Genomic DNA, 14,366 nt, shown 5'->3' with positions numbered 1-14,366 from the left:
GGTGTCACATATAGGCCCAGACTCAGGTGGGGGTCACCTGTTCCCTTCCTGACACGTCTGGGGAAATAGCCACAAAATGACGCAATGACTGAAGTTAATCTCACGACCTGTTGTAGTGGCATCAAGCCCTGGATCTAATATCTGTGTGTGTGTGTGTGTGTGTGTGTGTGTGTGTGTGTGTGTGTGTGTGTGTGTGTGTGTGTGTGTGTGTGTGTGTGTGTGTCTGTGAATCCCAATGCTGCTGCATTGCTTAGCTGTCTACAAATCAGTAGCAGCCCATTTAACCTTTCCATCCTACCCCTCTATTCACTATGATCATGGCTGATGTGATAGTAACATCAGATCCACACCCTACCCCACTCGCTCTAATAACTTCATAGCAAATACCCTGCAGTTTTGTCGCTCACTGACGTAGGAGTTCTATAGGATCTGTCTTTCACATTCCTGCCTTTACCCCAAATCCAGCTATTGGCAGAGATTCTTGCTGAAGAGGAAGAGAAAGAAAATCAGAAAGGAAAGAAAGGCAATGTGAAAGAGGTGAAGAAAGAAAAGAAAGGGAAAAGTAAACCAGAGGTGAGCCCAGTTTGCAGCAAACAATAAGACATGGGGGCAAATCCCCTCTGTGTGGAGAGTGTACACTGCACAGGATAATACACTGTACTTTATAGACCGAACCCAACCATCTTCAGCTGCTTCATCAATGACCTTCCACCATCAACAAGGTCAGAAGTGGGGATGTTCACCGATAATTGCACAATGTTCAGCAACATTCGTAACTCCTCAGACACTGAAGCAGTCTGTGTCCAAATGCAACAAGATCTGGACAATATCCAGGCTTGGGCTGACAAGTGGCAAGTGACATTTGTTCCACACAAATGTTGATCATCACCAGTAAGACACAAACTAACCATCGCCCCTTGACATTCAATGGTGTTACCATCGCTGAATCCCTCACTATCAGCATCCTAGGGTTTATCATTGACCAGAAACTCAACTGGACAAACCACATAAACACAGTGGCTACAAGAGAAGGTTAGAGGCAAGGAATACCACAACAAGTGATAAATGTCCCGATTCCCGAAAGCCTGTCCACCATCTCCAAGGCACAAGTCAGGAGTGTGATGGAATACTCCCCACTTGCCTGGGTGGGTGTAGCCCCAACAACACTCAAGAAGCTCAACACCATCCAGGACAAAGCAGCCCCTGTTTGTTGATGATGCCGCACCCCACCTCCACCGCCGCCCCCAGCCACCCGCCCCCCCACACCCCCCGCCACCCCCAGCCTTGTAAACTTGATCTTTAAATCACCTTAAACAGACAATGTTGTGGCTTGTACCAGAATTTGAGCAGTTCCGAAAATAAACAAAAAGTCAAAGCTTTTGTCTGGAACTCATCAGCACAGTCATTGCAAGAAACCAGGCCCGTAATTGGGAACATTTGTTGATGGAGCATGTGAAAAGATGCTGGTTGGTTGCACTGTGGTTGATGTGAGAATACAGCAGGGATTGGGGTCATCGCAAACATTTGGTCAATGGGAAAGGTGCAATGTCAGGTGATTCCCATTTTTCTGAGACCAGTAGTGTCCTGACTGTAAAGGCCGACCATGGGAGTGGTGCATCATACACAGGGCAGAGGGTTGGACAGTCCTTGTGGTGGCAGTGACACATGTTCTTACACTGCACTGTGTCTGTAAGAACGAGCACAAAATGCTCCAGGCTGAGTAGGCAGTATAACATAGACAAGTACACATTGACCTTCACAGATTGCAGAGGTGAGTCACTGACATTGTGCAGATGTTAATGTTTAACACTCTCTTTCTGTCTCTGACACTAGCCGAAACCTGAGGGATTTTCCGACTTCTTACCGGATATCACCGAGGGAAACAAGATCTATACAGGCGAGGAACTCGCAGTGAGATGGAGAGTGTGCATGTACTGAGACCATGAGTGTGTCTGCAGTAAGACTGTGGGGGTGTGTCTGCAATGAGACCGTGGGGATGTGCCTGCAATGAGACCGTGGGGATGTGTCTGCAGTGAGACCGTGGGGATGTGTCTGCAGTGAGACTGTGGGGGTGTGTCTGCAGTGAGACCGTGGGGATGTGTCTGCAGTGAGGCCATGGGGACGTGTCTGCAGTAAGACTGTGGAGATTTCTCAGCAGTGAGACAGTGGGGGTGTGTCTGCAGTAAGGCTGTGGGGGTGAGTCTGCAGTGAAACCGTGGGGGTGTGTCTGCAATGAGGCCGTGGGGATGTGTCTGCAGTGAGACTGTAGGGGTGTGTCTGCAGTGAGACCGTGTGGATGTGTCTGCAATGAGACCGTGGGGGTGTGTCTGCAATGAGACTGTGGGGATGTGTCTGCAGTGAGACCGTGGGGGTGTGTCTGCAGTGAGACCGTGGGGGTGTGTCTGCAACGAGACCGTGGGGATGTGTCTGCAACGAGACCGTGGGGATGTGTCTGCAGCGAGACCGTGGGGATGTGTCTGCAGTGAGACCGTGGGGATGTGTCTGCAGTGAGACTGTGGGGATGTGTCTGCAATGAGACCGTGGGGATGTGTCTGCAGTGAGACCGTGGGGATGTGTCTGCAGTGAGACTGTGGGGATGTGTCTGCAACGAAACCGTGGGCATGTGTCGCAACGAGACCGTGGGGATGTGTCTGCAGTGAGACTGTGGGCAAGTGTCTGCAGTGAGACCGTGGGGGTGTGTCTGCAGTGAGACTGTGGGGATGTGTCTGCAACGAGACCGTGGGGATGTGTCTGCAATTAGACTGTGGGGGTGTGTCTGCAATCAGATCGTGAAGGTGTGTCTGCAGTGAGACCGTGGGGATGTGTGTGCAGTGAGACCGTGGGGATGTGTCTGCAGGGAGACCGTGGGGGTGTGTCAGCAGTAAGACTGTGGGGGTGTGTCCCAGGGAGACCGTGGGGGTGTGCCGGCAGTAAGACTGCGGGGGTGTGTGTGCAGTGAGACTGTGGGGATGTGTCTGCAGTGAGGCCGTGGGGATGTGTCTGCAATGAGACTCTGGGGGATGTGTCTGGAATGAGACTGTGGGGGTGTGTCTGCGGTGAGACCGTGGGGATGTGACTGCAGTGAGACTGTGGGGATGTGTCTGCAATGAGATCGTGGGAGTGTGTCTGCAGTGAGACCGTGGGGATGTGTCGGCAGTGAGACCGTGGGGATGTGTCTGCAATGAGACTGTGGGGGTGTGTCTGCAGTGAGACCGTGGGGGAGTGTCTGCAACGAGGCCGTGGGGATGTGTCTGCAGTGAGACTGTGGGGATATGTCTGCAGTGAGACTGTGGGGGTATGTCTGCAGTGAGACTGTCGGGATGTGTCTGCAATGAGACCGTGGGGATGTGTCTGCAGTGAGACCGTGGGGGTGTGTCTGCAATGAGACCGTGCGGATGTGTCTGCAGTTAAACCATGGGGGTGTGTCTGCAGTGAGACCGTGTGGAAGTGTCTGCAGTGAGACCGTGGGGTTGTGTCTGCCATGAGACCGTGGGGATGTGTCTGCAACGAGACCGTGGGGATGTGTTTGCAGCGAGACCGTGGAGATGTGTCTGCAGTGAGACCGTGGGGATGTGTCTGCAATGAGACCGTGGGGGTGTGCCTGCAATGAGACCGTGGGGATGTGTCTGCAACGAGACCGTGGGGATGTGTCTGCAGTGAGACCGTGGGGATGTGTCTGCAGTAAGACCGTGGGGCTGTGTCTGCAATGAGACCGTGGGGATGTGTCTGCAGTGAGAATGTGGGGATGTGTCTGCAGTGAGACTGTGGGGAAGCGTCTGCAGTGAGACCGTGGGGATGTGTCTGCAGTGAGACTCTGGTGGTGTGTCTGCAGTGAGACCGTGGGGATGTGTCTGCAGTGAGACCGTGGGGATGTGTCTGCAGTGAGACTGTGGGGATGTGTCTGCAATGAGACTGTCGGGGTGTGTCTGCAACGAGACCGTGGGGATGTGTCTGCAGTGAGAGCGTGGGGGTGTGTCGGCAACGAGACCGTGGGGATGTGTCTGAAGTGAGACTGTCGAGATGTGTCTGCAGTGAGACTGTGGGGGTGTGTCAGCAGTGACAGTGTGGGGATGTGTCTGCAGTGAGACTGTGGGGATGTGTCTCAGTGAGACCGTGGGGTTGTGTCTGCAGTGAGACCGTGGGGATGTGTCTGCAGTGAGACCGTGGGGATGTGTCTGCAGTGAGACTGTGGGGGTGTGTCTGCAACGAGACCGTGGGGATGTGTCTGCAGTGAGACTGTCGGGATGTGTCTGCAGTGAGACTGTGGGGGTGTGTCAGCAGTGACAGTGTGGGGATGTGTCTGCAGTGAGACTGTGGGGATGTGTCTCAGTGAGACCGTGGGGTTGTGTCTGCAGTGAGACCCTGGGGATGTGTCTGCAGTGAGACTGTGGGGGTGTGTCTGCAATGAGACCGTGCGGGTGTGTCTGCAGTGAGACCGTGGGGATGTGTCTGCAGTGAGACCGTGGGGATGTGTCTGCAGTGAGACTGTGGGGATGTGTCTGCAACAAGACCGTGGGGATGTGTCTGCAGTGAGACCGTGGGGATGTGTCTGCAATGAGACCGTGGGGATGTGTCTGCAACGAGACCGTGGGGATGTGTCTGCAGTGAGACTGTGGGCAAGTGTCTGCAGTGAGACCGTGGGGGTGTGTCTGCAGTGAGACTGTGGGGATGTGTCTGCAACGAGACCGTGGGGATGTGTCTGCAATTAGACTGTGGGGGTGTGTCTGCAATGAGATCGTGAAGGAGTGTCTGCAGTGAGACCGTGGGGATGTGTGTGCAGTGAGACCGTGGGGATGTGTCTGCAGGGAGACGGCGGGGGTGTGTCAGCAGTAAGACTGTGGGGGTGTGTCCCAGGGAGACCGTGGGGGTGTGCCGGCAGTAAGACTGTGGGGGTGTGTCTGCAGTGAGACTGTGGGGATGTGTCTGCAGTGAGGCTGTGGGGATGTGTCTGCAATGAGACTCTGGGGGATGTGTCTGGAATGAGACTGTGGGGGTGTGTCTGCAGTGAGACCGTGGGGATGTGACTGCAGTGAGACTGTGGGGATGTGTCTGCAATGAGATCGTGGGAGTGTGTCTGCAGTGAGACCGTGGGGATGTGTCGGCAGTGAGACCGTGGGGATGTGTCTGCAATGAGACTGTGGGGGTGTGTCTGCAGTGAGACCATGGGGGAGTGTCTGCAACGAGACCGTGGGGATGTGTCTGCAATGAGACCGTGGGGATGTGTCTGCAGTGAGACTGTGGGGATATGTCTGCAGTGAGACTGTGGGGATGTGTCTGCAATGAGACTGTGGGGATGTGTCTGCAGTGAGACCGTGGGGATGTGTCTGCAGTGAGACTGTGGGGATGTGTCTGCAACGAAACCGTGGGCATGTGTCGCAACGAGACCGTGGGGATGTGTCTGCAGTGAGACTGTGGGCAAGTGTCTGCAGTGAGACCGTGGGGGTGTGTCTGCAGTGAGACTGTGGGGATGTGTCTGCAACGAGACCGTGGGGATGTGTCTGCAATTAGACTGTGGGGGTGTGTCTGCAATGAGATCGTGAAGGTGTGTCTGCAGTGAGACCGTGGGGATGTGTGTGCAGTGAGACCGTGGGGATGTGTCTGCAGGGAGACCGTGGGGGTGTGTCAGCAGTAAGACTGTGGGGGTGTGTCCCAGGGAGACCGTGGGGGTGTGCCGGCATTAAGACTGTGGGGGTGTGTCTGCAGTGAGACTGTGGGGATGTGTCTGCAGTGAGGCCGTGGGGATGTGTCTGCAATGAGACTCTGGGGGATGTGTCTGGAATGAGACTGTGGGGGTGTGTCTGCAGTGAGACCGTGGGGATGTGACTGCAGTGAGACTGTGGGGATGTGTCTGCAATGAGATCGTGGGAGTGTGTCTGCAGTGAGACCGTGGGGATGTGTCGGCAGTGAGACCGTGGGGATGTGTCTGCAATGAGACTGTGGGGGTGTGTCTGCAGTGAGACCGTGGGGGAGTGTCTGCAACGAGGCCGTGGGGATGTGTCTGCAATGAGACCGTGGGGATGTGTCTGCAGTGAGACTGTGGGGATATGTCTGCAGTGAGACTGTGGGGGTATGTCTGCAGTGAGACTGTCGGGATGTGTCTGCAATGAGACCGTGGGGATGTGTCTGCAGTGAGACCGTGGGGGTATGTCTGCAATGAGACCGTGCGGATGTGTCTGCAGTTAGACCATGGGGGTGTGTCTGCAGTGAGACCGTGTGGAAGTGTCTGCAGTGAGACCGTGGGGTTGTGTCTGCCATGAGACCGTGGGGATGTGTCTGCAACGAGACCGTGGGGATGTGTTTGCAGCGAGACCGTGGAGATGTGTCTGCAGTGAGACCGTGGGGATGTGTCTGCAATGAGACCGTGGGGGTGTGCCTGCAATGAGACCGTGGGGATGTGTCTGCAATGAGACCGTGGGGATGTGTCTGCAACGAGACCGTGGGGATGTGTCTGCAGTGAGACCGTGGGGATGTGTCTGCAGTAAGACCGTGGGGCTGTGTCTGCAATGAGACCGTGGGGATGTGTCTGCAGTGAGAATGTGGGGATGTGTCTGCAGTGAGACTGTGGGGAAGCGTCTGCAGTGAGACCGTGGGGATGTGTCTGCAGTGAGACTCTGGTGGTGTGTCTGCAGTGAGACCGTGGGGATGTGTCTGCAGTGAGACCGTGGGGATGTGTCTGCAGTGAGACTGTGGGGATGTGTCTGCAATGAGACTGTCGGGGTGTGTCTGCAACGAGACCGTGGGGATGTGTCTGCAGTGAGAGCGTGGGGGTGTGTCGGCAACGAGACCGTGGGGATGTGTCTGAAGTGAGACTGTCGGGATGTGTCTGCAGTGAGACTGTGGGGGTGTGTCAGCAGTGACAGTGTGGGGATGTGTCTGCAGTGAGACTGTGGGGATGTGTCTCAGTGAGACCGTGGGGTTGTGTCTGCAGTGAGACCGTGGGGATGTGTCTGCAGTGAGACTGTGGGGGTGTGTCTGCAACGAGACCGTGGGGATGTGTCTGCAGTGAGACTGTCGGGATGTGTCTGCAGTGAGACTGTGGGGGTGTGTCAGCAGTGACAGTGTGGGGATGTGTCTGCAGTGAGACTGTGGGGATGTGTCTCAGTGAGACCGTGGGGTTGTGTCTGCAGTGAGTTCTGGGGATGTGTCTGCAGTGAGACTGTGGGGGTGTGTCTGCAATGAGACCGTGCGGGTGTGTCTGCAGTGAGACCGTGGGGATGTGTCTGCAGTGAGACTGTGGGGATGTGTCTGCAGTGAGACTGTGGGGATGTGTCTACAGTGAGACCGTGGGGATGTGTCTGCAATGAGACCGTGGGGATGTGTCTGCAACGAGTCCGTGGGGATGTGTCTGCAGTGAGACTGTGGGCAAGTGTCTGCAGTGAGACCGTGGGGGTGTGTCTGCAGTGAGACTGTGGGGATGTGTCTGCAACGAGACCGTGGGGATGTGTCTGCAATTAGACTGTGGGGGTGTGTCTGCAATGAGATCGTGAAGGAGTGTCTGCAGTGAGACCGTGGGGATGTGTGTGCAGTGAGACCGTGGGGATGTGTCTGCAGGGAGACGGCGGGGGTGTGTCAGCAGTAAGACTGTGGGGGTGTGTCCCAGGGAGACCGTGGGGGTGTGCCGGCAGTAAGACTGTGGGGGTGTGTCTGCAGTGAGACTGTGGGGATGTGTCTGCAGTGAGGCCGTGGCGATGTGTCTGCAATGAGACTCTGGGGGATGTGTCTGGAATGAGACTGTGGGGGTGTGTCTGCAGTGAGACCGTGGGGATGTGACTACAGTGAGACTGTGGGGATGTGTCTGCAATGAGATCGTGGGAGTGTGTCTGCAGTGAGACCGTGGGGATGTGTCGGCAGTGAGACCGTGGGGATGTGTCTGCAATGAGACTGTGGGGGTGTGTCTGCAGTGAGACCATGGGGGAGTGTCTGCAACGAGACCGTGGGGATGTGTCTGCAATGAGACCGTGGGGATGTGTCTGCAGTGAGACTGTGGGGATATGTCTGCAGTGAGACTGTGGGGGTATGTCTGCAGTGAGACTGTCGGGATGTGTCTGCAATGAGACCGTGGGGATGTGTCTGCAGTGAGACCATGGGGATGTGTCTGCAATGAGACCCTGGGGATGTGTCTGCAGTGAGACCGTGAGGGTGTGTCTGCAATGAGACCGTGCGGATGTGTCTGCAGTTAGACCATGGGGGTGTGTCTGCCATGAGACCGTGGGAATGTGTCTGCAACGAGACCGTGGGGATGTGTTTGCAGCGAGACCGTGGAGATGTGTCTGCAGTGAGACCGTGGGGATGTGTCTGCAATGAGACCGTGGGGGTGTGCCTGCAATGAGACCGTGGGGATGTGTCTGCAACGAGACCGTGGGGATGTGTCTGCAGTGAGACCGTGGGGATGTGTCTGCAGTAAGACCGTGGGGCTGTGTCTGCAATGAGACCGTGGGGATGTGTCTGCAGTGAGAATGTGGGGATGTGTCTGCAGTGAGACTGTGGGGAAGCGTCTGCAGTGAGACCGTGGGGATGTGTCTGCAGTGAGACTGTGGGGATGTGTCTCAGTGAGACCGTGGGGTTGTGTCTGCAGTGAGACCGTGGGGATGTGTCTGCAGTGAGACTGTGGGGGTGTGTCTGCAACGAGACCGTGGGGATGTGTCTGCAGTGAGACTGTCGGGATGTGTCTGCAGTGAGACTGTGGGGGTGTGTCAGCAGTGACAGTGTGGGGATGTGTCTGCAGTGAGACTGTGGGGATGTGTCTCAGTGAGACCGTGGGGTTGTGTCTGCAGTGAGACCCTGGGGATGTGTCTGCAGTGAGACTGTGGGGGTGTGTCTGCAATGAGACCGTGCGGGTGTGTCTGCAGTGAGACCGTGGGGATGTGTCTGCAGTGAGACCGTGGGGATGTGTCTGCAGTGAGACCGTGGGGATGTGTCTGCAGTGAGACCGTGGGGATGTGTCTGCAATGAGACCGTGGGGATGTGTCTGCAACGAGACCGTGGGGATGTGTCTGCAGTGAGACTGTGGGGATGTGTCTGCAACGAGACCGTGGGGATGTGTCTGCAATTAGACTGTGGGGGTGTGTCTGCAATGAGATCGTGAAGGAGTGTCTGCAGTGAGACCGTGGGGATGTGTCTGCAGTGAGACCGTGGGGATGTGTCTGCAGGGAGACGGCGGGGGTGTGTCAGCAGTAAGACTGTGGGGGTGTGTCCCAGGGAGACCGTGGGGGTGTGCCGGCAGTAAGACTGTGGGGGTGTGTCTGCAGTGAGACTGTGGGGATGTGTCTGCAGTGAGGCCGTGGGGATGTGTCTGCAATGAGACTCTGGGGGATGTGTCTGGAATGAGACTGTGGGGGTGTGTCTGCAGTGAGACCGTGGGGATGTGACTGCAGTGAGACTGTGGGGATGTGTCTGCAATGAGATCGTGGGAGTGTGTCTGCAGTGAGACCGTGGGGATGTGTCGGCAGTGAGACCGTGGGGATGTGTCTGCAATGAGACTTTGGGGGTGTGTCTGCAGTGAGACCATGGGGGAGTGTCTGCAACGAGACCGTGGGGATGTGTCTGCAGTGAGACTGTCGGGATGTGTCTGCAGTGAGACTGTGGGGGTGTGTCAGCAGTGACAGTGTGGGGATGTGTCTGCAGTGAGACTGTGGGGATGTGTCTCAGTGAGACCGTGGGGTTGTGTCTGCAGTGAGACCCTGGGGATGTGTCTGCAGTGAGACTGTGGGGGTGTGTCTGCAATGAGACCGTTCGGGTGTGTCTGCAACGAGACCGTGGGGATGTGTCTGCAGTGAGACTGTCGGGATGTGTCTGCAGTGAGACTGTGGGGGTGTGTCAGCAGTGACAGTGTGGGCAAGTGTCTGCAGTGAGACTGTGGGGATGTGTCTCAGTGAGACCGTGGGGTTGTGTCTGCAGTGAGACCCTGGGGATGTGTCTGCAGTGAGACTGTGGGGGTGTGTCTGCAATGAGACCGTGCGGGTGTGTCTGCAGTGAGACCGTGGGGATGTGTCTGCAGTGAGACCGTGGGGATGTGTCTGCAGTGAGACTGTGGGGATGTGTCTGCAACAAGACCGTGGGGATGTGTCTGCAGTGAGACCGTGGGGAAGTGTCTGCAATGAGACCGTGGGGATGTGTCTGCAACGAGACCGTGGGGATGTGTCTGCAGTGAGACTGTGGGCAAGTGTCTGCAGTGAGACCGTGGGGGTGTGTCTGCAGTGAGACCGTGGGGATGTGTCTGCAACGAGACCGTGGGGATGTGTCTGCAATTAGACTGTGGGGGTGTGTCTGCAATGAGATCGTGAAGGAGTGTCTGCAGTGAGACCGTGGGGATGTGTCTGGAGTGAGACCGTGGGGATGTGTCTGCAGGGAGACCGTGGGGGTGTGTCAGCAGTAAGACTGTGGGGGTGTGTCCCAGGGAGACCGTCGGGGTGTGCCGGCAGTAAGACTGTGGGGGTGTGTCTGCAGTGAGACTGTGGGGATGTGTCTGCAGTGAGGCCGTGGGGATGTGTCTGCAATGAGACTCTGGGGGATTTGTCCGGAATGAGACTGTGGGGGTGTGTCTGCAGTGAGACCGTGGGGATGTGACTGCAGTGAGACTGTGGGGATGTGTCTGCAATGAGATCGTGGGAGTGTGTCTGCAGTGAGACAGTGGGGATGTGTCGGCAGTGAGACCGTGGGGATGTGTCTGCAATGAGACTGTGGGGGTGTGTCTGCAGTGAGACCGTGGGGGAGTGTCTGCAACGAGACCGTGGGGATGTGTCTGCAATGAGACCGTGGGGATGTGTCTGCAGTGAGACTGTGGGGATATGTCTGCAGTGAGACTGTGGGGGTAGGTCTGCAGTGAGACTGTGGGGATGTGTCTGCAATGAGACCGTGGGGATGTGTCTGCAGTGAGACCGTGGGGGTGTGACTGCAATGAGACCGTGCGGATGTGTCTGCAGTTAGACCATGGGGGTGTGTCTGCAGTGAGACCGTGTGGAAGTGTCTGCAGTGAGACCGTGGGGTTGTGTCTGCCATGAGACCGTGGGGATGTGTCTGCAACGAGACCGTGGGGATGTGTCTGCAGTGAGACCGTGGGGATGTGTCTGCAATGAGACCGTGGGGCTGTGTCTGCAATGAGACCGTGGGGATGTGTCTGCAGTGAGAATGTGGGGATGTGTCTGCAGTGAGACTGTGGGGAAGCGTCTGCAGTGAGACCGTGGGGATGTGTCTGCAGTGAGACTCTGGTGGTGTGTCTGCAGTGAGACCGTGGGGATGTGTCTGCAGTGAGACCGTGGGGATGTGTCTGCAGTGAGACTGTGGGGGTGTGTCTGCAACGAGACCGTGGGGATGTGTCTGCAGTGAGACTGTCGGGATGTGTCTGCAGTGAGACTGTGGGGGTGTGTCAGCAGTGACAGTGTGGGGATGTGTCTGCAGTGAGACTGTGGGGATGTGTCTCAGTGAGACCGTGGGGTTGTGTCTGCAGTGAGACCCTGGGGATGTGTCTGCAGTGAGACTGTGGGGGTGTGTCTGCAATGAGACCGTGCGGGTGTGTCTGCAGTGAGACCGTGGGGATGTGTCTGCAGTCAGACCGTGGGGATGTGTCTGCAGTGAGACTGTGGGGATGTGTCCGCAACAAGACCGTGGGGATGTGTCTGCAGTGAGACCGTGGGGATGTGTCTGCAATGAGACCGTGGGGATGTGTCTGCAACGAGACCGTGGCGATGTGTCTGCAGTGAGACTGTGGGCAAGTGTCTGCAGTGAGACCGTGGGGTGTGTCTGCAGTGAGACCGTGGGGATGTGTCTGCAACGAGACCGTGGGGATGTGTCTGCAATTAGACTGTGGGGGTGTGTCTGCAATGAGATCGTGAAGGAGTGTCTGCAGTGAGACCGTGGGGATGTGTCTGGAGTGAGACCGTGGGGATGTGTCTGCAGGGAGACCGTGGGGGTGTGTCAACAGTAAGACTGTGGGGGTGTGTCTGCAGTGAGACTGTGGGGATGTGTCCCAGGGAGACCGTGGGGGTGTGCCGGCAGTAAGACTGTGGGGGTGTGTCTGCAGTGAGACTGTGGGGATGTGTCTGCAGTGAGGCCGTGGGGATGTGTCTGCAATGAGACTCTGGGGGATGTGTCTGGAATGAGACTGTGGGGGTGTGTCTGCAGTGAGACCGTGGGGATGTGACTGGAGTGAGACTGTGGGGATGTGTCTGCAATGAGATCGTGGGAGTGTGTCTGCAGTGAGACAGTGGGGATGTGTCGGCAGTGAGACCGTGGGGATGTGTCTGCAATGAGACTGGGGGTGTGTCTGCAGTGAGACCGTGGGGGAGTGTCTGCAACGAGACCGTGGGGATGTGTCTGCAATGAGACCGTGGGGATGTGTCTGCAGTGAGACTGTGGGGATATGTCTGCAGTGAGACTGTGGGGGTAGGTCTGCAGTGAGACTGTCGGGATGTGTCTGCAATGAGACCGTGGGGATGTGTCTGCAGTGAGACTGTGGGGGTGTGACTGCAATGAGACCGCGGGGATGTGTCTGCAGTTAGACCATGGGGGTGTGTCTGCAGTGAGACCGTGTGGAAGTGTCTGCAGTGAGACCGTGGGGTTGTGTCTGCCATGAGACCGTGGGGATGTGTCTGCAACGAGACCGTGGGGATGTGTCTGCAGTGAGACCGTGGGGATGTGTCTGCAATGAGACCGTGGGGCTGTGTCTGCAATGAGACCGTGGGGATGTGTCTGCAGTGAGAATGTGGGGATGTGTCTGCAGTGAGACTGTGGGGAAGCGTCTGCAGTGAGACCGTGGGGATGTGTCTGCAGTGAGACTCTGGTGGTGTGTCTGCAGTGAGACCGTGGGGATGTGTCTGCAGTGAGACCGTGGGGATGTGTCTGCAGTGAGACTGTGGGGATGTGTCTGCAATGAAACTGTCGGGGTGTGTCTGCAACGAGACTGTGGGGATGTGTCTGCAGTGAGAGCGTGGGTGTGTGTCGGCAACGAGACCGTGGGGATGTGTCTGCAACGAGACCGTGGGGATGTGTCTGCAGTGAGACTGTCGGGATGTGTCTGCAGTGAGACTGTGGGGGTGTGTCAGCAGTGACAGTGTGGGGATGTGTCTGCAGTGAGACTGTGGGGATGTGTCTCAGTGAGACCGTGGGGTTGTGTCTGCAGTGAGACCGTGGGGATGTGTCTGCAGTGAGACTGTGGGGGTGTGTCTGCAATGAGACCATGGGGGTGTGTCTGCAGTGAGACCGTGGGGATGTGTCTGCAGTGAGACCGTGGGGTTGTGTCTGCAGTGAGACCATGGGGATGTGTCTGCAACGAGACCGTGGGGATGTGTCTGCAGTGAAACCGTGGGGATGTGTCTGCAGTGAGACTGTGGGCAAGTGTCTGCAGTGAGACCGTGCGGGTGTGTCTGCAGTGAGACTGTGGGGATGTGTCTGCAACGAGACCGTGGGGATGTGTCTGCAATTAGACTGTGGGGGTGTGTCTGCAATGAGATCGTGAAGGTGTGTCTGCAGTGAGACCGTGGGGATGTGTGTGCAGTGAGACCATGGGGATGTGTCTGCAGGGAGACCGTGGGGGTGTGTCAGCAGTAAGACTGTGGGGGTGTGTCCCAGGGAGACCGTGGGGGTGTGCCGGCAGTAAGACTGTGGGGGTGTGTCTGCAGTGAGACTGTGGGGATGTGTCTGCAGTGAGGCCGTGGGGATGTGTCTGCAATGAGACTCTGGGGGATGTGTCTGGAATGAGACTGTGGGGGTGTGTCTGCAGTGAGACCGTGGGGATGTGACTGCAGTGAGACTGTGGGGATGTGTCTGCAATGAGATCGTGGGAGTGTGTCTGCAGTGAGACCGTGGGGATGTGTCGGCAGTGAGACTCTGGGGGATGTGTCTGGAATGAGACTGTGGGGGTGTGTCAGCAGTGAGACCGTGGGGGAGTGTCTGCAACGAGACCGTGGGGATGTGTCTGCAATGAGACCGTGGGGATGTGTCTGCAGTGAGACTGTGGGGATATGTCTGCAGTGAGACTGTGGGGGTATGTCTGCAGTGAGACTGTCGGGATGTGTCTGCAATGAGACCGTGGGGATGTGTCTGCAGTGAGACTGTGGGGGTGTGTCTGCAGTGAGACCGTGGGGATGTGTCTGCAGTGAGACTGTGGGGATGTGTCTACAACAAGACCGTGGGGATGTGTCTGCAGTGAGACCGTGGGCAAGTGTCTGCAGTGAGACCGTGGGGGTGTGTCTGCAGTGAGACCGTGGGGATGTGTCTGCAACGAGACCGTGGGGATGTGTCTGCAATTAGACTGTGGGGGTGTGTCTGCAATGAGATCGTGAAGGTGTGTCTGCAGTGAGACCGTGGGGATGTGTCTGGAGTGAGACCGTGGGGATGTGTCTGCAGGGAGACCGTGGGGGTGTGTCAGC

At 56.9% G+C, this 14,366-nt stretch overlaps 1 protein-coding gene across 3 annotated transcripts in view; it reads left to right on the top strand.

The window, feature by feature from the left end:
• LOC125451844 (dynein regulatory complex protein 11-like) overlaps positions 1-14,366 on the top strand; it is a 102,488-nt gene that overhangs the window by 39,924 nt on the left and 48,198 nt on the right. For all 3 annotated transcript variants that reach the window (XM_059646390.1, XM_059646389.1, XM_059646388.1), the window contains exons 8-9: positions 466-573; positions 1,834-1,897. In XM_059646390.1, coding sequence (XP_059502373.1) covers positions 466-573; positions 1,834-1,897 — 172 coding nt within the window. The remainder of the gene's footprint in view (positions 1-465; positions 574-1,833; positions 1,898-14,366) is intronic.

The sequence above is a fragment of the Stegostoma tigrinum genome, chromosome 5 (assembly GCF_030684315.1).
Source record: "Stegostoma tigrinum isolate sSteTig4 chromosome 5, sSteTig4.hap1, whole genome shotgun sequence".
Classification (NCBI taxonomy): domain Eukaryota; kingdom Metazoa; phylum Chordata; class Chondrichthyes; order Orectolobiformes; family Stegostomatidae; genus Stegostoma; species Stegostoma tigrinum.
The sequence above is the reverse complement of the archived record's forward strand: the minus strand, read 5'-3'. Positions and strand labels throughout refer to the sequence as shown.